Consider the following 25,284-nt stretch of genomic DNA (forward strand, 5'->3'; position numbering starts at 1 on the left):
GTATGCATGTCTCATTCTTATATCTGAAGTTAGAAATATAAGATATGAACTTGTATTACTGATGTAGTCATACCAGGTGAGGACTATCAATAGGGCATTAGGAACTTGATGGCTCCCATTGACCAGGACAATTGGCTGCAAATGCCTTGTTTATCTGAAAACCTTCCTGTGTATCCCTGATAGAGAAATATGCACAACTGTTTGCCCCCCCCCCCCACACCCCGGTAACAATGACTACACTGCTCTACTAGGAGTATGTCTACACTACGAAATTAGGTCGAATTTATAGAAGTAGGTTTTGTAGAAAGTGGTTTTTATACAGTTGAGTGTGTGTGTCCCCACACAAATGCTCTAAGTGCATGTAGTTGGCGGACTGAGTCCACAGTACCGAGGCAACAGTCGACTTCCGGAGCTTTGCACTGTGGATAGCTATCCCACAGTTCCCGCAGTCTCCACCACCCATTTGAATTCTGGGTAGAAATCCCAGTGCCTGATGGGGCTAAAACATTGTCGTGGGCGGTTCTGGGTACATATCGTCAGGCCCCCGTTTCCTCCCTCCCTCCCTCCGTAAAAGCAAGGGCAAACAATGGTTTTGCACCTTTTTTCTTGAGTTACCTGTGCAGACGCCATACCACGGCAAGCATGGAGCCCGCTCAGCTAACCATCACCGTATGTCTCCTGGGTGCTGGCGGACATGGTACTGCATTGCTACACAGCAGCAGTTTATTGCCTTTTGGCAGCAGACAGTGCAGTATGACTGGTAGCTGTCGTCGACGTAGTCCTGGGTGCTCTTTTAACCGGACGCCTGGGCAAACATGGGAGTGACTCAGCCAGGTCATTTCCCTTGTTTCGTCTCATGGCGATTGAGTTCTACCGTCAGTGCACTGTCTTTTAATTTGCAGCCAGCAGAAGACGATGGCCAGTAGTTATACTGCACCGTCTTCTGCTGAGCACCCAGGAGGTGACGATGGCTAGCGGTCGTACTGCACAGTCTGCTGCCAGCAAGATGTATAAAGATAGATGAAGTGGCTCAAAACAAGAAATAGAACAGATTTGTTTTGTATGCATTTTCTCCTCCCTCCCTCTGTGAAATTGACGGCCCGCTAAACCCATTTTTGAGTTCGATCCTTGAGGTTTTGAGTTCTATCCTTGAGGCAGCCATTCAGTTTCTCGCAAAGCCACCCCCTTTGTTGATTTTAATTCCCTGTAAGCCAACCCTGTAAGCCTTGTTGTCAGTCGCCCCTCTCTCCGTCAGGGCAACAGCAGACAATTGTTCCGCGCCTTTTTTCAGTGCAGACGCCAAACCACGGCAAGCATGGAGCCTGCTCAGATCACTTTGGCAATTAGGAGCACATAAAACACCACACGCATTATCCAGCAGTATATGCAGCACCAGAACCTGGCAAAGCGAAACCGGGCGAGTAGGCGACATCAGCGCGGTGACGAGAGTGATGAGGACATGGACACAGACTTCTCTCAAAGCACGGGCCCTGCCAATGTGGGCATCATGGTGCTAATGGGGCAGATTCATGCGGTGGAACGCCAATTCTGGGCTTGAGAAACAAGCACAGACTGGTGGGACCGCATAGTATTGCAGGTCTGGGACGATTCCCAGTGGCTGCAGAACTTTTGCATGCATAAGGGCACTTTCATGGAACTTTGTGACTTGCTTTCCCCTGCCCTGAAGCACATTAATACCAAGATGAGAGCAGCCCTCACAGTTGAGAAGCGAGTGGCAATAGCCCTGTGGAAGTTTGCAATGCCAGACAGCTACCGGTCAGTCGGGAATCAATTTGGAATGGGCATATCTATTGTGGGGGCTGCTGTGATGCAAGTAGCCAACGCAATCAAAGATCTGCTGATATCAAGGGTAGTACCCTGGGAAATGTGCAGGTCATAGTAGATGGCTTTGCTGCAATGGGATTCCCTAACTGTGGTGGGGCCATAGACGGAACGCATATCCCTATCTTGGCACCGGAGCACCAAGGCAGCGAGTACATAAACCACAAGGGGTACTTTTCAATAGTGCTGCAAGCACTGGTGGATCACAAGGGACGTTTCACCAACATCAACGTGGATGGCCGGGAAAGGTACATGACGCTCGCATCTTCAGGAACTCTGGACTGTTTCAAAAGCTGCAGGAAGGGACTTTCTTCCCAGACCAGAAAATAACCGTTGAGGATGTTGAAATGCCTATGGTTATCCTGGGGACCCAGCCTACCCCTTAATGCCATGGCTCATGAAGCCATACACAGGCAGCCTGGAGAGTAGTCAGGAGCTGTTCAACTACAGGCTGAGGAAGTGAAGAATGGTGGTAGAATGTGCATTTGGATGTTTAAAAGCGCGCTGGCGCAGTTTACTGACTCGGTTAGACCTCAGCGAAACCAATATTCCCACTGTTATTACTGCTTGCTGTGTGCTCCACAATATCTGTGAGAGTAAGGGGGAGACGTTTATGGTGGGGTGGGAGGTTGAGGCAAATTGCCTGGCTGCTGGTTATGCACAGCCAGACACCAGGGCAGTTAGAAGAGCACAGGAGGGTGCGGTGCGCATCAGAGAAGCTTTGAAAACCAGTTTCATGACTGGCCAGGCTACGGTGTGAAAGGTCTGTTTGTTTCTCCTTGATGAAACTCCCCGCCCCTTGGTTCACTCTACTTCCCTGTAAGCTAACCACCTTCCCCTCCTCCCTTCGATCACCGCTTGCAGAGGCAATAAAGTCATTGTTGCTTCACATTCATGCATTCTTTATTAATTCATCACACAAATAGGGGGATAATTACCAAGGTAGCCCAGGAGGGGTGGTGGAGAAGGGAAGGACAAGGCCACACAGCACTTTAAAAGTTTAAAACTTATTGAATGCCAGCCTTCTGTTACTTGGGCAATCCTCTGGGGTGGAGTGGCTGGGTGGTCAGAGGCCCCCCACCGCGTTCTTGGGCATCTGGGTGAGGAGGCTATGGAACTTGGGGAGGAGGGCGGTTGGTTACACAGGGGCTGTAGCGGTGGTCTGTGCTCCTGCTGCCTTTCCTGCAGCTCATACGCTGGAGCATATTAGTTTGATCCTCCAGCAGCCTCAGCATTGATCCTGCCTCCTCTCATCACGCTGCCGCCACCTTTCAGCTTCAGCCCTCTCTTCAGCCCACCACTTACTCTCTTCAGCCCGCCACCTCTCCTCCCGGTCATTTTGTGCTTTCCTGCACTCTGACATTGTCTGCTTCCACGCATTTGTCTGTGCTCTGTCAGTGTGGAAGGACAGCATGAGCTCAGAGAACATTTCATCGCGAGTGTGTTTTTTTCGCCTTCTAATCTTCACTAGCCTCTGGGAAGGAGAAGATCCTGTGATCCTTGAAACACATGCAGCTTGTGGAGAAAAAAAAAAAGGGACAGTGGTATTTAAAAAGACACATTTATAAAACAATGGGTACACTCTTTCACAGTAAACCTTGCTGTTAACATTACATACATAGCACATGTGCTTTCGTTCCAAGGTTGCATTTTGCCTCCCCCCAACCGCGTGGCTAACAGCGGGGAACATTTCTGTTCAGGCATAGGCAAACACCCCAGCAGGAACGGTAACCTCTGAATGTCCTCTTAAGAAAAGCACCCTATTTCAACCAGGTGACCATGAATGATATCACTCTCCTGAGGATAACACAGAGAGATAAAGAACGGATGTTGTTTGAACGCCAGCAAACATACACTGCAATGCTTTGTTCTACAATGATTCCCGAGTACGTGCTACTGGCCTGGAGTGGTAAAGTGTCCTACCATGGTGGATGGAATAAGGCTGCCCTCCCCAGAAACCTTTTGCAAAGGCCTTGGGAGTATATCCAGGAGAGCCACGAATGCCAGGGCAAATTAATCATTAAACATGCTGGCTTTTTAACCTTTTATAGTATTTTAAAAGGTACACTCACCAGAGGTCCCTTCTCTGCCTGGTGGGTCTGGGAGGCAGCCTTGGGTGGGTTCAGGGGGTACTGGCTCCAGGTCCAGGGGGAGAAACAGTTCCTGGCTGTCGGGAAAACCGGTTTCTCCACTTGTTTGCTGTGAGCTATCTACAGCCTCCTCCTCATCGTCTTCCTCGTCCCCAAAACCTGCTTCTGTGTTGCCTCCATCTCCATTGAAGGAGTCAAACAAATGGCTGGGGTAGTTGTGGCTGAACCCCCTAAAATGGCATGCAGTTCATCATAGAAGCGGCATGTTTGGGGCTCTGACCCGGAGCGGCCGTTCGCCTCTCTGGTTTTCTGGTAGGCTTGCCTCATCTCCTTAAGTTTCACTCGGCACTGCTTCGGGTCCCTGTTATGGCCTCTGTCCTTCATGCCCTGGGAGATTTTCACAAATGTTTTGGCATTTTGAAAACTGGAACGTAGTTCTGATAGCACGGATTCCTCTCCCCATACAGCGATCAGATCCTGTACCTCCCGTTTGGTCCATGCTGGAGCTCTTTTGCGATTTTGGGACTCCATCATAGTCACCTCTGCTGATGAGCTCTGCATGGTCACCTGCAGCTTGCCACACTGGCCAAACAGGAAATTGAAATTCAAAAGTTCGCGGGCCTTTTCCTGTCTACCTGGTCAGTGCATCTGAGTTGAGAGTGCTGTCCAGAGCGGTCACAATGGAGCACTCTGGGATAGCTCCTGGAGGCCAATACCATCTAATTGCATCCACAGTACCCCAAATTCGACCCAGCAAAACCGATTTCAGCGCTAATCCCCTTGTCAGGGGTGGAGTAAGGAAATCCATTTTAAGAGCCCTTTAAGTCGAAAAAAAGGGCTTCGTCATGTGGACGGGTGCAGGGTTACGTTGATTTAACGCTGCTAAATTTGACCTCAATGCCTAGTGTAGACCAGGGCTAAGTTCTGCCAAACAGGGTCATCTCTGCTATTACAGTAGCAAGTAGAAGTAGCCAGGATGGGTAGATAATCCTCATCACATGATGCAAATGTCACACTGCCCTTATGTCTTTTCTCAGTAAGATGTCAGGTTCAATGGCCTGGGTAACTGCCTGAGAGAATTTATGCTGGAGATTAGTGTTTTAATCAGAGGTGCTTGTTTTCAATAACTTATTATGGGGCAGGTGATTGCAAATGATCCCCACCTCCCCAACTTATGAAGATCGTTTTTAGTTGGTGGTTCAGAAGGGGCAGATTTTTACTGCCAAACCATGCAGGCAGCCTCATCTGGCTTAGGCGAGCATCATCACAGGATCAGTTGCATCACTTTGTTGTCAAGTTGCTCCACAGGATGTTGCAAGCACTTCCACTGGTAAACCAAAGCGTTTCCCTTCAAAAGGCTTGCACTAGGTGCTTAAAAAACTCCCATAGATCCCATTAAACCACTGATCACGAAGGCTGGACGCATTCAGCACTGTCGACTAAATGTGAGCAAAGTTGTTTGATGTGTACGCCACCCTTACTTCTGCACCACTGCTGGTGGCCAGGGCTGGATTAACGCAGGGGCTTTAGGGGCTGCAGCCCAGGGACCCGGGCTAAGGGGCCCACCGCAAAAAGACCTCCAGGCGGCCCAAAGTGCAGATCTTTTTGTGGGGCCCCCTTACCCCAGGGCCCTGGGCTGCAGCCACTAAAGACCCTGTGTTTAGGACCTGCCTGGCATGGGTGGGGGAGAGGTGGCTCCGCGTGCTGCTGTTCCTCCCCACCCAGGCTGGAGCCGTGTTGCCATGAGTGCCGGGAAGCTAGTCCGTCCCCGCGCTGCCCTCACCTGCAGGCTCCACCCCCCACAGCTCCCATTGGCTGGGGCCCCCACAAAATCTAATAGCCCCCGGCCCCCAGAAGAGCTAGTCCGGCCCTGCTGGCAGCAGCACTGCCTTCCAAGCTGGGCGTCCGGTCCGCAACTGCTGTTCTCCGGCTGCTCAGCTCTGAAGGCAGCGCCATTGCCAGCAGCAGCGCAGAGGTAAGGGTGGCAATGCCAATACCATGCCACCTTCACTTTCTCATAACATTTGACCTTTGCGTTGGGAGGGGTGGCTACGGGAGGGCTAAGGCAAATTTTAGGGTGGCTATAGCCCCCGCAGCCTCCCACACACCACCCCTGCCACTGCACCAGAAAAGGAACACCTTTCCCCCACCTCACTTTCCCTTCTTCCATGTTCTCTTTGTTCCTTAAGGCATGACACATCTCTTGGGGGGACGGGGTGGGGACCACACTGAAAAAGCAGGGCTGTCTATCATCCAGTCCTCTTATAGACATTCCTGTAGACACTCGTACTGGGATCCCTGTGGAGTCCCCAAAGGGTTTTGCTGTTTTCCTTTGCTGATCTTACTTGGTTCAGTCATGTCCCAGCATGGAAGTGCCAGGTCAGTGATATCCAATGGCTGTTTCAGCTCTGTCCTGCCAGGGGGCACCTGAGCAGCACTGAAGTCTGAGGCTCTCACTTCAGGCTTCTGCTCTCATGTTAATCAATGTCTTTTGTGGCTTTGAATAGAAGCTGGAGCGCACACTCTGGACTTGCAGCAGTCGCTATGCAGCGCTTTTGCTGTTCCCAAGGGATAAGCAGCTGGTTACTCACACAGCTGAAGCGGCAGCCTTTATGGGAAACAAGAAGCAGCTAGAACAGCCTTGTCTCTTCCGTTTATTTCTCCTCCTGTCTCTGAGTAGGATTCCCTTTAATAATCCTTTTTGTCTTTTTTGCTCTGAGGGTTGCTGTTTGGGGTCTGCTATTAAGCACTATATGCTCAGTTGATTTTATAATTCAAACACTTCCTCAGGATTCAGAAGAAGTAACATTCTAACCCCACACTCTTTTTCTATGATATGTCTCTATTTTATTTTATTTATTTATTTATTATTTATTTATTTATTTATTTATATATCCCAACTACAGTTACAGTAAACGACTAACTTCACTTTCTGAATCAGCCATTCGGAAACAAACCAAAGAAAATACCCATTACTGTGACAGTCTGTATTCCTATGTTGACCCCTTTTACAAGACTATGATAAATATTGTACTAAGTGTGCCTTGTTAAGTAACATTTATAAACCTATAATCTGCTGAACATTATTGTCCTGGTAAAATATCTGTGGCATCATTGTATGTAAAGTTATAAAATTCTACTGTACGAGCCTGTGACAAAGTGGGAATTTTCTTAATCTTTTGCATGAACGCTTTGCGTGTGCCGCAGTTTCACTGATGTGTTGCACAAGTATCTAGGTGGTGGGACAAGGGTGTGTGATCGATGCAGAGATCCCTAGAGGGTAGGTGTGACTGCCAGTTGGCTGCCTGGGCTCAGACAATGGCCAGACACTCTGTTTCTGGGCAGCTAATGGCTGGGGCCCATCCTCCCATCCTCTGCAAGAGCCAGCTGGAGGAGTTGGAGAACAAAGAGAGGTGGAGGTCAGGTGACCAGTTTGCCTGGGAAAGAGACAAAGGATGGAGAAGGGGTAACAAGACATGACTGAGAGTGGGCTGCTGAGAGACAGTCAGTCTCCTGGGTCTCAGGATGGAGAGCTCTGGATCCCCCCCCAAAGGTGGACTTTGCTGAATGTTCGTAATTTCTGTGCTAACAGGCTCTGTTCTACGCTGGGTTCCCGATGACTAATAACTCGTCTGTGTCACACACTGGCTGAGAGTCACTGATGGCTGCGGAGCTGGGCTGTGTGAGCCTTTGGGGTGCATGTAAGTCTTCCCCAGGTTTCCTATCCAGGTGGACTCACTGTGGGGAGCTCACGGTATGAAACAAGGTGCTGAAAGTTCTGAGGTCAGACCTGGGAGGCGCTGAACCCGAGTGGGCTTCTTGCCCTAGTGAGCGTGAGCTTTGAGGGGTTGTCACACTGCAAGAGGGACCTGTCTGCACATCATTCAGAGCAGTTCTGGAGCACCAAGCCTATGCACTCGGTGACAAAGATACATTCCAAGTCTGGGGAAATGGCTTCAAACCAGTTCCCCACAGACAAAAGGCTAGCCAACCCCTTAGCCAGGTGTCAACACAATCAAATGGACCATAACCTGATTAAGTGGCCATTCTTCAGCAGGAAAAGGGTGTGAGTGAGAAATTTACATCTTGGCAAAGTAACAGCTGGAGGTTCCTGTCCCAACAGACTGTCTCCTGGACCCCAGCTGGAGACGATTCTCAAAGAGGAGGGAAAACTCTAAGAAAGGGGAACAGATGCCCCCAAAAGACTCCTCCCTTTTTCGCTGCTCACGGGATCAACTATACCCAAATGACAAGGAGAGTAACACTGGACGGTGGGAGGGGCCCTGGCTGACCTTTATTTTTAATTCACTTAGCTCGTTAAGTTAGATGTTGTGTTCTACCTTTTATTTTCCTTGTAACCAATTCTGACTTTTATGCCTCATTACTTGTAATCATTTATTTTTTTTTTCTTTTTGCAGTTAATAAATTTGTTTGATCTAAACCAGTGTGTTTGGATTGAAGAGTTTGGGAAACTCCATTTGGGATAACAGGACTTCTGCATATTATTTTCTGTTAATGAAATGACGGTCTTCATATGAGCTTGTGTTGTCCAGGAGGGTTCTGGGCAGTACAAGAGGCACATTTCCAGGGGAACGTCTAGGACCGGGAGTTTGCGGGTGCCATGTCATTCCTGAGTGGCTGGCCATAGCACTCAGACGCTATAGCTGGGAGTGATTTACATGCTGGGGGCTGTGTGAGAGCAGACCAAGAGTGGGGGCTCTCACAGCAAAGCAGCGTAAAAGCCACCCCAGACTGGAGAATTGAGGGGACACAGCTGTCCATCTCCCCAGATTGTACCCTGGGCAATGTCGCAGTGGTGCAGTGAGTAGCACAGTATATCATGTTATAGAAGTCTCCTAGGTTGTCACTTGTACAGTTACTGCATAAGTATTCATCACATTTCACCGGCCTTCATACTCAATAAACATAGGGAAGGGATCACTTCCCATTCCCTCTTCCTTGTGAATTTCCCAGCTGCATTTACTAACTGTGTTATTTGTTGCAATTCTTAGATCCGAAACAGAAAAGGTCCACTAGTAGGTGCTCCTGTATTCAATACCACCAATATGCACATCAATAAATTGTTCTAAGCATTTACCTTTTAGGTCAGGTTTCAGAGTGGTAGCCATGTTAGTCTGTATCGGCAAAAACAACAAGGAGTCCTTGTGGCACCTTAAAGACTAACAAATTTATTTGGGCATAAGCTTTCGTGGGCTAAAACCCACTTCATAAGATGCAAGCTTTCTTACTTCCCTATAGCTCATTATGACTGTTAAAGTCTCCACAAATTATAAATTAACTAATTTTTCTAGTTCTAAAGTAACTAATTTTTATATGGATTATAAACATAATAAATCTGTTTATAAGTATTTTTGTTCTGCACGGGAATTTCAATAGCATTATATTCAAAACTTGGTTTCTGCACATCCATTTCAACGTAGCTAAGTTCCTCTTTTATGAATATACAGACTGCCCTCCCTCACCCCCCCCCCCCGCACATCCTCTGGTAGCCTCTCAGTCTCTCCGGAGTATATCATATCCTGATAGATTGAACTGAACTTTACTTATTAGCCATGTTTATTGCACACATATTACATGAGGCCTTTTTCCCATTTCAAATATGGCTTTCTTAACAGCCGTCTAGAAGTTTTTTCAGGGAGCTGTATCTCTTGAACCTCTAGGTCAAATGACCCCAAATTTGGACCACTGCCCCTACCCCACAATCCCATGTGGCACACTGCATTTCAAGGCAATCTGTGTAGCTGTGCAGATTTTAGAGCTTAGAAGAGTCAAGGTTAAAATCAAGTATCGGGGGGTAGCCGTGTTAGTCTGTAGCCACAAAAACAACCAGGAGTCCGTTGATACCTTAAAGACTAACAGATTTATTTGGGCATAAGCTTTCGTGGGTAAAAAAAGCCCACTTCTTCAGATGCATGTCCTTATTGTTTTTAAGGTTAAAATCAGCTCAACAATACCAGACGGTGCAGTCTGCTATCAGAATGGAGGGGATGAGAGTGGAGGTGAGGGAGATCAGGCGGGGGGGTGGGAAAGTGAACTTTTAAATATCTTCCTTTCTCTGTTCTCCACCTAGGCTCTGCCCTCTCCCCCCAAAAAAGTATTTGAACAAATTTCTATTCTAACTATGGTGACCTCTTAACTTCAAGGGCTTCTCTGATTTGCTTCAGTTTTGATGGAACATAAACATAAGAACATTCTGAGGTTTCTCTGCATGGCGAAGGGCTAGAGATTTGCTTTTTATTTAAATAGAAAGCTTGGGTCTCCGGGAGTTATTTGACACCTCTCTGCCCTAGAGGAGTGTTTCTAGTTACACAATTAACAGCATTCCATATTTATGTTGTAATGGAGTCATCTTTGGTTTTGTGCACTTGGTCTCAGTGAGGGGAGTGCTGTAAACAGCGTTCTGTCTTCTGGCTTGTCTTGTTCAAAGTGATGACAAAAGATGAAGAAAGTGAAACTGCTTTGAACTCTGGTGAACACTGTGGCATGGCCCCTCTGCCATGTACATTAGCCAAACCGGACAGTCTCTACGCAAAAGAATAAATGGACACAAATCAGACAACAAGAATTGTAACATTCAAAAACCAGTCGGAGAACACTTCAACCTCCCTGGTCACTCAATAACAGACTTGGAAGTGGCCATTCTTCAGCAACAAAAACCTTCAAAAACAGACTCCAATGAGAAACTGCAGAACTGGAATTAATTTGCAAACAGGACACCATCAAACTAGGCCTGAATAAAGACTGGAGTGGATGGGTCACTACAAGAACTAAAAAAAAATTTTCCCATGCTAATTTCCCCCTAATGTTATTCACACCTTCTTGTCAACAGTTTGAAATGGGCCACTCTGATTACCACTACAAAAGTGATTTTTCGTCCTGTTGATAATAGCCCACTTTAATTGAATTGTCTCGACCCCCCACTTGGTAAGACAACTCCCATCTTGTCATGTACTGTTTATATTATCTTCCTTCTGTATTTTCCACTCCATGCATCTGATGAAGTGGGTTTTAGCCCACGAAAGCTTATGCCCAAATAAATTAGTCTCTAAGGTGCCCCAAGGACACCACGTTATTTTTGCTGGTGCAGAGTAACACGGCTACCCCTGTGAAAACTGTGTGTGTTGTTTTGCTTTGTTTTTGTTTGTTGGATACGTGAATTAGGACACACTTGTCTGCATCATTTTGGATATGGTAGAACATTGATACAGTAGACACTAAGACAGGGGTGGGCAAATTACAGCCTGCGGGCTGGATCCGGCTCATCAGGGCTTTGGATCTGGCCCGTGGGATTGCCACCCTTGTGGTGCTGTGGGCCCTGAGCCGCTCCCGGAAGCAGCCGCCACCATGTCCCTGCAGCCCCTGGGGCGGGGCGGGGGGGGGAAGGCTCAGCGTGCTGCCCTCACCTGCGCGTACCTTCCACCCCTCGTAGCTCCCATTGGTTGGGAACGGGGAACCGTGGACAATGGGAGCTTCGGGGGAGGTACCCGCAGGTGAGGGCAGCGCGTGGGCGGCCGCAGGGACATGGTGCTCACTGCTTCTGGGAGTGGCACAGCGGGGGGCCAGGGCAGGCAGGGAGCCTGCATTAGCCCCGCTGCACGCTGTTGCCACCCCAGAGCCACTCCAGGTAAGTGACGCCGGGCCGGAGCCTGCACCCTGAACCCTTCCTGCATCCTGCACCCCAACCCCCTGCCCTGAGCCCCCTCCCGCACTCTGTACCCCTTCCTGCACCCCAACCCCCTGCCCTGAGCCCCCTAATACACCCCACACTCCCTCCCGCACCCTAACCCCCTGCCCCAACCCTACATTCATGGCCCTGCATGCAATTTCCCCACCCAGATGTGGCCCTTGGGCTAAAAAGTTTGCCCACCCCTGCACTAAGGCTTTGTCTACTCTACGCGACACAGCTTTTAGTGACAGGGCCGCTCAGGCTTGTTTCTCGCAGCAGGAAAGATTCCAGGGGGTCATTCAGCAGCGCTGCTCTTGCAGCAGGATCCTTCCAAAGCTGGGCTGGCTGTGGGGATAATTATCCCCTGGATGGGCCTGAGCAGCCCTGCGTCCCCCGGTGTCCCAGCCAGGGGCTCGTTCCTGCTGTTGAACATGTCGCCATGTGAAGGTGGGGTCAGAGCAGGATGAAGTCTGCACCAGGCGTCTTCTGACCTAAGCCCAGAGCTTGGGAGCCTCCCTCGGAGTGGGCTTGTTTCAGGGATGCAATGATGCTGCAGAGGCTCCCAGCCCTGCTATTGGCTCTGCCAGATACAGCTCTGCATCCCTATTGGCTGAGCAGAGAGTAGGCCAGTGGGGGAGGGTAAGAAATTTGAGGGGGGACCCCCCCACTACATCTTTCCATCCCCCCAGCCTGGTCCTTCAGAGCAGCCCCAGGGCACACGGCCCCGGGGAGCTGCCCTCACAGAGCCTGTAGCGAGCTGGGGGGAGGCTCTGGAAGGGGGGTTCGGGGATGCGGGGAGCTGGAGTCGGGGGAGCAGCTGTGGCGCAGCTGGAAGGTGTCCTCCCCCCTCCCTCAGCGTCTGGTGGGGGGGAAGATGGGGGGCTGTTTGGCAGTGGGAAGTATCAGGGGCCCCCCACCCCAATGCACTGAGCTGTCCTCTCTCTCGGCTGCTGGCGGCAGGGTGTGGGGGGGCTGCTTGGCACTGACCTGTCCCCCCCTCATCTCCGCTGTCCCGGCTAGGAGCCCCTTCTCCCCGCCCCAGCCCATTGCAGGCTGCTCCCCATGCTCCATCTGTGGCTGCGCGGGGCGGGGTTTGCTCGGTATTTGCTGAGATGGAGGGGGGTTCAAGGGGGGCCCTTTGCTGTTGATGCAGAAGGAATGGGAAATTTTATGGCAATACATATTTATAGGCATACATGTCCCTGCAAGTCTATGGGGCCTCCCTGTGTTACCCTGGAGTTGTTAATTAGAAAGTAATTAAGGTTGTTTTGAATTAGCTTTGTGCTGGGGGGTTGCCAGGAGTTTTTGCAGCATAGTTTTTATTTTGATTTTTTGGCTTTATTTTTATTTAAGGGGGGGGGGGGCGGGGATAGATGCCTTTGCTTTATGGTGTAAATTTGTTTTTTTTAACTGTTTGAATGACCTGATAGATCGGTTGGTGCTTTTTGAATTTTTGCTTTTTTTGTTTCTTTTGTTTATTGGGTGTTTTTTTTATTTGTTAGCATATTCTATGTTTTTCTTTATCTATATAAAAAGTAAATAATTTTAAAAGCAAGACCTTTTGCAGAGTTCTTTACAGAAGCAAGCAGAGCCAAACAAAAGCTAAACACACTTTACTAGAACAATGTTTTATTATTAATTTTTTTTTTGGCTAATTTAAAATATAGCATCTTTGTTATTATTTACAATAATGATTGCAATTAGTATTTAAAACAACTTTTGTTAGGCCTTTGGGCTTACGCTGTAACCTGCTAGGCTTTTGGGCCTACCGTGAGTTTTTTATTTGACCCTGTAATATTAATATATTAAATGGGTCACATTTTATTTAATTGTTTTAAAGCCATGTATTGTGAAGCAATTTGGGCTTGAGGCTTTAATTTAAGATACTTTTTTTTATTTTACAGCATATACAACATATTATAACAAACATGCTAATTAATACAAAATAATTATAGGGTTGATTATAATATAATACTAACCTTTGAAAATGTTATACCAATGGTGTATTATTATTTGTTGGGGTTGTATGGATACTTTATTTTCTGGGGCAGTATTTATGTTTGGGTTGCTGCAGGTAATTGACTGATTTGTTTTGGTTTTTGCTAGCTATTGGTATGAGGCAATTTAATTAACCCCTAAAGAGAAATGAAAACTTATGGCATTGCTGACTTTTGTTAGGTTAATATTTTTATTTTTATGAACTGGAAACCATAATGAGTTATGGTAGGTGTTTGCCATATTGTTATATTACATATATACTGTTGCACAGGTGGCTTTTGAGTATATATTTTTTGCTATATCTTTTTTTAATTTAATAATTTAAATATATTTTTATTATGTATTTTGGTGGTGCTGTTATTTAATGTGTTTTAGTAATATGTTGCTAATTTTTTATTATGCATGGAGCAAGGGTTTTTTTAAAATTGGCAAGATGGGGCATATTTATTGCCAGGTAGTTTATTTTTTATATTTATGGTGATTAATAATTTTGTTTACTTATGTATATTTTTGTTATTTTTGGGCCTTAGATATGCTTTTTTTTTAATCAGAGGGGTAGCCGTGTTAGTCTGGATCTGTAAAAGTGGCAAAGAGTCCTGTGGCACCTGATAGACAAACAGAGGTATTGGAGCATGAGCTTTCGTGGGTGAATACATGACATGCATCCAACGAAGTGGGTATTCACCCACGAAAGCTCATGCTCCAGTACGTCTGTTTGTCTATCAGGTGCCACAGGACTCTGCCTTTTTTTTGGTAGAGTTGGGAGTGGTTGGAAAGACCATAGGGTGTTTAGGTATTTGGATGGTTGAACGCGTTGCGTATGGTGATGTGTTTTGTTTGCACGTATTGTTAGAAAATAGATATTCAGGCCTGTCTGTAAAGGCCTAAACTTTAAGAACTTAGGTGAATTTTTAGCACTTAGCTAGTTACAGGAGTATAAAACCAAAGAATCAAAATCACAGTCTGCTTGTGTGTGGGCCTTCTCTCACTGGGGCCTTGTTCTTAGGCTAAGCAGCTGGGAAGTGATGGGTCACATCCTCACATCGCAAACCAGTCACGCTGAAATAAGGTAAAATTAGGCCGTTAAGCAGTAGCCGTGTTAGTTTGTATCAGCAAAAACAACGAGGAGTCCTTGCGGCACGTTAGAGACTAACACACTGATTTGGGCATAAGCTTTCATGGGCTCCTCTTTTTTTATTTTTTTATTTTTTTTTTTGCTGTTAAGAAGGCGATCCCATGTAACACCTCCAGAGAAAGACAAGATCCTAGAAGGTTTAAGAACTCACTTATCAACGGTTGTGCTTGTGAAACCCTCATTTCTTATTAGTTTGTCTTTATGGTCCCCACTTTTCTATTGTATTCTAATGTCACGGCTAACCTGGTGGCTGAACTTTGTGACTTTGTCCTCACCCATAACTATTTCACATTTGGGGACAATGTATACCTTCAAATCAGCGGCACTGCGATGGGTACCCGCATGGCCCCACAGTATGCCAACATTTTTATGGCTGACTTAGAACAACGCTTCCTCAGCTCTCGTCCCCTAATGCCCCTACTCTACTTGCGCTACACTGATGACATCTTCATCATCTGGACCAATGGAAAAGAAGCCCTTGAAGAATTCCACCAGGATTTCAACAATTTCCATCCCACCATCAACCTCAGCCTGGACCAGTCCACACAAGAGATCCACTTTCTGGACACTACAGTGCTAATAAGCGATGGTCACATAAACACCACGTAGCCACCACGCTATATCGGAAACCTACTGACCGCTATTCCTACCTACATGCCTCTAGCTTTCATCCAGATCATACCACACGATCCATTGTCTACAGCCAAGCTCTACGCTATAACCGCATTTGCTCCAACCCCTCGGATAGAGACAAGCACCTACAAGATCTCTATCATGCATTCCTACAACTACAATACCCACCTGCTGAAGTGAAGAAACAGATTGACAGAGCCAGAAGAGTACCCAGAAGTCACCTACTACAGGACAGGCCCAACAAAGAAAATAACAGAACGCCACTAGCCCTCACCTTCAGCCCCCAACTAAAACCTCTCCAACACATCATCAAGGATCTACAACCTATCCTGAAGGACGACCCATCACTCTCACAGATCTTGGGAGACAGGCCAGTCCTTGCTTACAGACAGCCCCCCAACCTGAAGCAAATACTCACCAGCAACCACACACCACACAACAGAACCACTAACCCAGGAACCTATCCTTGCAACAAAGCCCGTTGCCAACTCTGTCCACATATCTATTCAGGGGACACCATCATAAGGCCTAATCACATCAGCCACACTATCAGAGGGTCGTTCACCTGCGCATCTACCAATGTGATAGATGCCATCATGTGCCAGCAATGCCCCTCTGCCATGTACATTGGCCAAACTGGACAGTCTCTACGTAAAAGAATGAATGGACACAAATCAGACGTCAAGAATTATAACATTCAAAAACCAGTTGGAGAACACTTCAATCTCTCCGGTCACTCGATTACAGACCTGAGGGTGGCAACAAAAAAAAACTTCAAAAACAGACTCCAAGGAGAATTGGAATTAATTTGCAAACTGGATACAATTAACTTAGGCTTGAATAGAGACTGGGAATGGATGAGTCATTACACAAAGTAAAACTATTTCCCCATGTTATTTCTTCCCCCCCCCACTGTTCCTCAGATGTTCTTGTTAACTGCTGGAAATGGCCCACCTTGATTATCACCACAAAAGGTTTTCCTCGCCCCCCCCCCCCCCGCTGCTGGTGATGGCTCATCTTAAGTGATCACTCTCCTTACAGTGTGTATGATAAACCCATTGTTTCATGTTCTCTGTGTGTGTATATCAATCTCCCCTCTGTATTTTCCACCAAATGCATCCGATGAAGTGAGCTGTAGCTCACGAAAGCTTATGCTCTAATAAATTTGTTAGTCTCTAAGATGCCACAAGTACTCCTTTTCTTTTTTGCGAACATTTTTGCATGTAGCAGGTTTTTGGCAGGACTTTTTTGATGGGATTAAGCAGTGTGCAAATAAACTTTTATTGGGGTGCACGAATTTGCATGTTCCTTGAACTTTTGACTAGCAGGTATACCCCTCCAATCCGTGCCCGTAACAATTAAACACAAACTAATTAGGAAAACAATTATATTTGTAAAATATGAACCCATCTGAGTTTGCTGGTTGTTGTTGTTTTTTTTTTATATGGTACATTAGTGGGCTAAGACAGTTAATTATGGAATAGGGGCCTGTTTATTTGGAGTTTAGTGTGTGATTTTTAATTTTTTTTTTTTTTTAATTTTAGACCTATTACCTGGTTTTGGTCCTTTTATATCTTAGAATTAGTGGCTTTTTGCTTGTATAATTTTGTATTTTTTAATGGCTTGCTTTACTTTGTATTATAAGGTAGTTTTGTTATCTGTGATTGTTTAAGCCCCTGGAAGTAGTTATGCTGTGTTGCCATAGGGTGTTTTTTGTCATTTTTAATGAGGCATTTGGGATTAATTATGAACCTCATTTGCTGCTTAAACAGAATTTGATACGGCTGGATTTTTGCTTTTAGCCTGCTGCCAGGAATAAGGGCAGCTTTTTGGCCAGTTTTTACTGATGTGGTTCACCACTTTTTGCAGTGCCTTTTTAATGGTCCAATTTATTTTTACCTGTTTTGAGGACGGAGGTCGGTATGGGATATGAAATTTTTGTTTAATTTTTAAGGCATGCGTTATTATGGTAAAGATTATTTTGACAAATGCACCCCCTATTATCTGAGTTTATAACCTTGGGGGCTCTGTACCTACAGACCACTTTTCTACTAAACCTTTTAGCAGCGGTTCTGGCGCTGTTGTTTTAGGGAAAGCTTTTCCTCATTTTGAAAAGGAATTCACAATGACTAGTAGGGATGGAACCTTTTTTTTTACTTTTTGGTAATTTATTCATGAAATTAATTTGAATTTTGTGCCACGGTTTAAATTGTTGCTGGTGGATTATTGGCTGCCAATGTGGGGGGCGAGCTTTATTCCTCGCACCACGAACAGAATTTTGGACCCATGTTTTTATATTTGCTCATTTAGCTACTTGCTCTAATGTTTTAGTGTTTCTTTTTTGTTTTGTTTCACACCTTTGTGCACAAATTGGTGGGCTACTGTCATGGAGTCCCCAGGCGATGCTCTGGAACTGCTCCCTATGAAGCCAGGCAGTCTCCTTTCTGTGAGCAGACTGTCTGCAGGACACACAGCTCACACAGCTTCCACCTTCCTGGGTCTGACCTTGGAGCATTCAGCATCCTCTGCCCCTCCGTGCGCTTCCCACAGCGAGTCCGCCCAGGTGGGTTCCTGGGGAAGCCAGAGGACTGTGCCCCCCAACTTCGCAGTCAGACGTGACTCTCAGCCAGCCAGTAAAACAGAAGGTTTATTAAATGACAGGAACATGGTCTAACACAGAGCTTGTAGGTTTCAGAGTAGCAGCCGTGTTAGTCTGTATTCACAAAAAGAAAAGGAGTACTTGTGGCACCTTAGAGACTAACAAATTTATTAGAGCATAAGCTTTCGTGAGCTACAGCTCACTTCATCGGATGCATTTCATCACAGTTATGCTAAGCAGATTTTGTTTAAGTTTTTTGGGGGTACGTTTAGAATCACTTGGGGTGCCATTTCCTACCTGAGATGCATCATTGCTAGTGCTTTTTGTTTGGCTTTTAGTGATTATTGCAATATTAGGCTGTTGAGCATAACAAGACTCCCTGCAAGTTTATGGAGCCTTGCTGTGTTACGCTGGAGTTGTTAATGAGAAAGTAGTGAAGGCTGGTTTGAATTAGCTTTGTGCTGGGTTGTTTGGGGAGTTTTTGCAGCATAGTTTTTATTTTGCTTTTTTGGCTTTACTTTTCTTTTAGTTTGGGGGGTGTTTGCCTTTGCTTTAGGGTTGTTAATTTGCCCTTCTTCAGCCCTTCGAATGACCCTGAAAGTTTGGTCGGCGCCCCTCAAATTCTTGCTCCCCTTTATTTATCCTGCCCACTTGGCGCCTCCTATCTCTTCTCCGCTAGCACACCGTACAGTCCTTTCCTTACCCACAGAACAAGGAATAACTTTGAAAGCAAGACTTCTTGCAGAGCAAAGATTTTTTACAGAGCTAAACAAACCTTACCAAAACAATTCCTTCTTACTACTAAAACTAGTTCTTTTTGCTAATTAAAATACATTATGCTTGTTACTACTTACATTAATTATTATTTAAAACAATGTTCTCTGTTAGGCTGCTAGGCCTACATGCTGAGGAGGACAGGGGAGAACTGAGAGCCCCCCCCAACTTTAAATGGTGCTCCAGAGCCCTGTACAGCAGCTCCTAGCAAGCAATGTATCTTCTCTGAAGGGTCTCCTACTGAAGCTAAAAAAACTCTGGAGTGACACAGGCCCAGACAATAGCATTTAAGTTCCTACCTGCCTAACTCCCTTTTGAAAATAAAACTGGTTCCAACATAGACTAGATGTGCAACCCTGAGTGCAGCAATGCCTCAGTACCCTGTCCAAAATCTGGGCAAGAGAGACCTTGAAGAAAAATCATTGGCTTAATTATGTTGTCATCAAGTTCTTGACAGGTATATATTCAGTTTCTGAATTGACCAACAAAAATAGTTGGAGCATAAGCTTTCGTGAGCTACAGCTCACTTCATCGGATGCATCCGATGAAGTGAGCTGTAGCTCACGAAAGCTTATGCTTTAATAAATTTGTTAGTCTCTAAGGTGCCACAGGTACTCCTTTTCTTTTTGAGAATACAGACTAACACGGCTGCTACTCTGAAAAATAGTTGTGCATTGCTGTAATATTTACTCAGAACATAGTAGCCTATAGGACCTTATTTGCTTTACAAATATTTCATTAGTGTGTTGCTGAAGATTATAAAATCACATCTCTAAAAAATCCTTGCATAGATTTTTAGATGCACAATCTGAGTATTCATCTTTAGCCTTAAATGCTTGGATCTTCAGACATATAGTTTTTAAAATAAATCCCTCAGAAGACCACCCTTCTCTAACATATACATTTTAATTTTAAAAAACTTGCTTCCAAAGTTGTCCTGTCCTGTCCATCCTTGTAATCTTTCTCCCGTCACCTCCTGTGGAAGAGAGCCCTTAAAGGGACAACACCCCTTTTCTTCCAGATAAGGAATCGCATTTGTCCACCTTTCTTTACTCTTCTGACAATTTGGTGAACCTAGCTTTAAGAGAACCCTCCAGAAAAATCAATACCTTAGTAAGATATAAAATCCTTTGTTATGCCTAAAATCTTTGGAAACATAATTTTTAAAGTTGGTGAAATTTCATAAACGCGTCTATTGTTATGGAGATCACACAAAGTAAATTAGTGTCCCTTTTTCTAAAAGTAGTGAACATTGTTATGAACATACTACACTGCTGTGACTGATGAATTTAAAATAATGTCTTTGTTTCAGTGAGTTAAATCTGTAGTACTCTGGAATGATTCCTTTCTGAAGGCTTAAGAGTGCATTTAAAATATAAAATCAGCTTAGAAATACTGATTAAGAAAATGTAAAACAGAGAAAAGCTGTATCATGTAGCCCATAATATTTAATGTTGTATTCAGCAGGACAGCTGACTCGCCCTTACTACAAAGTTTTTGCAAATAAATCTCTGACAAACTTCAGGGCATATCAAAAAACCCGTGACTGACACTTTTTATTCCCAAGTTTAAAGTGCTTTTAATTAGGTACTTTCTGCATGTCCAGTCGTCACCATCTGACATGCAGTGGGAAACAGGCTCCATTTTCTCTAGAAAGAAATGGCAGAGGAGTGGTTTTTTCAAACATCATTTGCTTCATTTGGGTTCAGGGATTTGGCTGGAAGGGGTGAGCGGGGTGGGGAGGGAAGAGAGGAGGGGGAAAGTGGGAGGGACAAGGCCTGGGGCAGAGCAGGGGTGGAGCATGGGCAGGGCCACAGGCAGAAAAGTTGGGCTGGGGAAGCTTCATCCACCCATAGGCACCGACTTCCCCTCTGCCTGGTGGGTGCTCGACCCCCCCCAGCTCCTGGCCCTGTCCCTGCACTGCCCTCACCCCAGCCCTGTTCTACCCCCTTCTCCCAAGTCCCCATCCCTGCCCTGCCTCTTCTCTGCCTCCTCCCCTGAGCACGCCGCATCCCTGCTCCTCCCAGAAAGTCCTAAGTGCTGCCAAACAGCTGTTAGTTGGCGGGGGGTGTGGGGGAGAGGGGATGCAGCAGACTGGGGGGGGGAGAAGGAGGCAAGGAGGAGGGAATTTTTCCCGCTAATTTTTCCCCATGGGTGCTCCAGCCGCGGAGCACTCACAGAGTCGACACCTATGCATCCACTGCCCATGGCTTCAGACATCACTCTGAAATCTAGACTGTCTGAGCCAGTGTGAAGTGATGGAAACTCCTATGAGCCTGGCTGAGAGCTTCTTTTGTTCCAAATATCACCCGGTTCAATTCACACTGGGATTCACAGTCCGTTACACTCCAATTTTTAAGTTTTCAACCATTTTTGGCTTTTTTACACATGACTTTACAAATTACATCTGTGTGACCACCTGGGGTTTTCAGTTACTAATATAGACTCAGCAACATTGAGATCCACCCAGCTGATCTTACCTGGTCACCACTGTTAAAGAGGCTGGTCTCCAGGATAACTGGGTCTGGGGTATTTCAGAGCTTTGACTAAAAGCACCAGCTTCAACTGATTAGGATTCATGAAGTTATATCACTCGTTACAAGTATTCAGGCAACTGCTGGTTATCTATTAAAAGGTTCACAAATCACAAATGCTTAATAAGTTTTTTCAGAAATGAATATTCTTTGAAAACTTATTGGAATGAATAACATTCAACGCAAAGAGGATGCAAACACATACACTGCCAGAAAGCATTTCATCTGGAGTATTTTGAATAGTTTACAAATCATGAATACACTTGCAGAAATCAGGTGTGATTCACCAAACAAAAATGTGACAAGCTCATAATTCATTTGACACATAATATCTGACCAGCTGTAGTTATCACCAGGGAATGACCTATAGGCCAGAAAAACCTGAACACCGTGAATTCATGGTTATAGTATCTCTTGGGAAGGGGGCATCCTCTGCAATATGATGCTAAAGATTCTAAATTTATTGAGAAGCTTTCAAATTAGCAAAAAGAAAAGGAGGACTTGTGGCACCTTAGAGACTAACAAATTTATTTGAGCATAAGCTTTCGTGAGCTACAGCTCACTTACAGATTAACACGGCTGCTACTCTGAAACCTTTCAAATTAGCGTGAGATGATTAACCAAGTTCAATCAAAGCTCTCAAGAATCACCTTCTGGGTGAGTCCATCTCTCCTGGAAATTGGTGTTAGCTCGATCTTGTACAGACAGAGAGAGAGAGAGAGAGAAATCTGCCAGTCAAATGCTTTTTCTTCCTGTAATCCAGGAGCATTTTCAGTGACAGATCTTCAGTTATACACATTCTTTAATCAGACATTACAACCAAGTGAAGGACAAGCAGCCAACAATACCTCTCTGCCTGGAGAACGAACGTTTGTTCCTCCTGCAGCCTCTGGAGTGCCTTTCAGCTGCTGTGCCCTCCGGCCAGGCTACTGGAGCTCTCACAGGACTGATGCCAATTTATAGGGATGCTTCTGTTATGTAACTGATAGAAAGTAAAACTGAAACTACATGCTTATGGAAAGACAGAGATAGAATCAATTATTTCAATTTCATTATTGGTTTATGTAATTTGTGTGGGGTGGTGGGCTGGAGTCGGTACCTGATTAGCAAGCGACCTCTATCTGGAAAACAATTCCAGATGTGCTTTATAGGAACTCTGGGTAACCTGACAGCTCTCAACCTGCCACAGCATCGGAAACAGAGCAGTGTGTGAACTGGAGAACTGAATGCTGGTACCTCTCTCCCATCAGGGCTGCAGTCAGGTTGATCAGCTCTTTCCCCAAGGCTGCTATCAAACCCCCCCCACTCTTCTGTTCTGCAGACTAAATAACCCCAGTTCCCTCAGCCTCTCTGCATAAGTCATGTGCCCCAGCCCTCTAATCTTTTTCATTGTCCTCTGCTGGACTTTCTCCAATTTGTCCACATCCCTTCTGTAGTGGGGGGGGGGGGAACCAAAACTGGATGCAATACTGCAGGTTTGGCCTCACCAGTGCCGAACAGAGGGGAATAATCACTTCCCTCCATCTTCTGGCAATGCTCCTACTAATGTAGCCCAACATATCGTTAGCCCTCTTGGCAACAAGGGCACACTGCTGACTCATATCCAGCTTCTCCTCCACTGTAATCTCCAGGTCTTTTTCTGCAGAACTGCTGCTTAGCCATTCAATCCCTAGTCTGTAGCGGTGCATGGGATTCTTCCGTCCTAAGTGCAGGACTCTGCACTTGTCCTTGTTGAACCTCATTGGATTTCTTTTGACCCAATCCTCCAGTTTGTCTAGGTCACTCTGGACCCTATCCCTACCCTCCAGTATATCTACCTCTCCTCCCAGCTTAGTGTCATCTGTGAACTTGCTGAGCGTGCAATCCATCCCATCATTCAGATCATTAATAAAGATGTTGAACAAAACCAGCCCCAGGACTGACCCCTGGGGCACTCTGCTTGATACCTGCTGCCAACTAGACATCGAGCTATTGGTCACTACCCATTGAGCCTGACAATCTAGCCAGCTTTCTATCCACCTTATAGGACATTCATCCTGTGACGATGCCCCCATAAGGCTTTATGGAAATATACTTATGAATGTATATATGACATAACTAGAATGTGTTTTATGTTACATATGCCATGTAACATATCTCTGTAAAGATTATGATCTAGGTTGCCTCCCCCATTCAGTAAGGGTCCCACACTTTCCCTGACCTTCTTCTTGTTGCTAACATACCTGTAGAAACACTTTTTCTTACCCTTCCCATCCCTTGCTAGTTGCAACTCCAGTTGCGCCTTGGCCTTCCTGATTACACCCCTGCATGCTGGAGCAATATTTTTATACTCCTCCCTAGTCATCTGTCCAAGTTTCCACTTCTTGTAAGCTTCCTTTTTGCATCTAAGATCACCGAAGATTTCACTGTTAAGCCAGGCTGGTCGCCTGCCATATTTGTTATTCTTTCTGCACATCAGGATGGTTTGTTTCTGTGCCCTCAATAAGGCTTCTTTAAAATACAGCCAGCTCTCCTGGACTCTTTCCCGCCTCATATTAGCCTCCCAGGGGATCCTGCCCATCAGTTCATAAGGGAGTCAAAGTCTGGTTTTCTGAAGTCCAGGGTCCATATTTTGCTATTCTCCTTTCTTCCTTTTGTCAGGATCGTGAACTCAACCAGCTCATGGCCACTGCTGCCTAGGTTACCACCAACTTCTGCTTCCCCTACCACTTCTTCCCTGTTAGTACAATTACCCTAGAAACCTGCAAAGTACCTGAGGAGTTGAAATCTTTCCCTCCAGTGAGCATCACTTTGCATTTATCAACAGTGAATTTTACTCATTGCCTGTTCATAGAGCTTCTTTAGCTCTCTCTCAAGTTCCTTACAGCTCCCTCTGATCCTGATTCATCTAAATACCTTGTTGTCAGCTGCAGATTTTGCACCCTCCCTGCTCACCTCCCCCGCCCCCCACTCCAAGCCGATCATTAATAAATATCTTAAACAACACGGGACCTAACATGGATCCTTCTGCCATGATGGAATTTGGCCTTTGGTCCTGCATGGACTGGGAGTGTGGACTCTGTGCGCTAGCCCCTCAGAAGGCTGCACTGGGCTGTTTACACAGTGATTACCTGCGCTCGCTGGATTCAAGCTACCTTGGAGAGGGGAGCCCATGGACAGCGTTTGCTGTGTGCACAGACCCTAAGACTTCCAAAGAGCCTTTGACAAAGTCCTGCATAAGAGGCTACCAAAGAAGCTAAGCCATCATGGGGTGAGAGGCAAAGGGTTGTAGTGAATCAAACACTGGCGAGGAGAAAGAAATCAAGAGCAGGCTCCGATAGCTCTCCTCTGTCCAGGGAACATGTCAATAAAGCAAGAAATTCTGAGACTAGTGAGACATGAAGTTTGTTGGCAGAATCCATGCTGGTTAGACCCTATAGGATCATGACCTTCCTGATGTTCTTTTTTTAATGAGTGATTCAACTAATTTGCCAGTGGAGCTGTAAGGCGTATGGGTCTATAGCGTGTGCGCCATTGACTCTCTTTAGTACGTCACCCTGGCTCCACCTTTGTTGTAGTTCCAAACTTTAGCCTGAAGAACTGTGGGAATCTTGCTTCCCGAAAGGGGCAGACACGCGGTGAGATCAATCCCAGAAGATGGTGAGAAACCTGGGGGGTAGGGATGGGAGTGGGAGGGAGGGTGGGGGTAGGGGTTGGGGTTGGAGGGAGGGAGGAAACAGAACCATTTGAGCTTCAGAGGCAAAGAGAAAACCACCATGAGTGCTAGGAAATTTTGATGTCATGTGATTTATAGGGGGCTTCATCTCACAACCCACTTAGTCAAAAATCCCAAATATGGACCATTAACCCTGCCTGGCACCCCCAGGGGCACAGCAATTTTCAGTCTGATTCAGCAGGTAAATTTCAGAGCACTTAGAAAATTCTCTGTTAAACAGTGAGTCTCAACCGTGGCTGCCGCTATAATTAAATAAGTCTTCATACACCCCTGAGAA

At 45.9% G+C, this 25,284-nt stretch overlaps 2 protein-coding genes across 2 annotated transcripts in view; both read right to left on the minus strand.

Annotated features, from left to right (window-relative positions):
- LOC122458498 (GTPase IMAP family member 2-like) overlaps positions 1-25,284 on the minus strand; it is a 237,450-nt gene that overhangs the window by 42,595 nt on the left and 169,571 nt on the right. The window contains 1 exon segment of the mRNA XM_043507140.1: positions 23,425-23,430. Coding sequence (XP_043363075.1) covers positions 23,425-23,430 — 6 coding nt within the window.
- The window catches only part of LOC119850710, an 829,101-nt gene that overhangs the window by 17,504 nt on the left and 786,313 nt on the right, over positions 1-25,284 (minus strand). The window lies entirely within an intron of this gene.

The sequence above is a fragment of the Dermochelys coriacea genome, chromosome 2, assembly GCF_009764565.3.
Source record: "Dermochelys coriacea isolate rDerCor1 chromosome 2, rDerCor1.pri.v4, whole genome shotgun sequence".
Classification (NCBI taxonomy): domain Eukaryota; kingdom Metazoa; phylum Chordata; order Testudines; family Dermochelyidae; genus Dermochelys; species Dermochelys coriacea.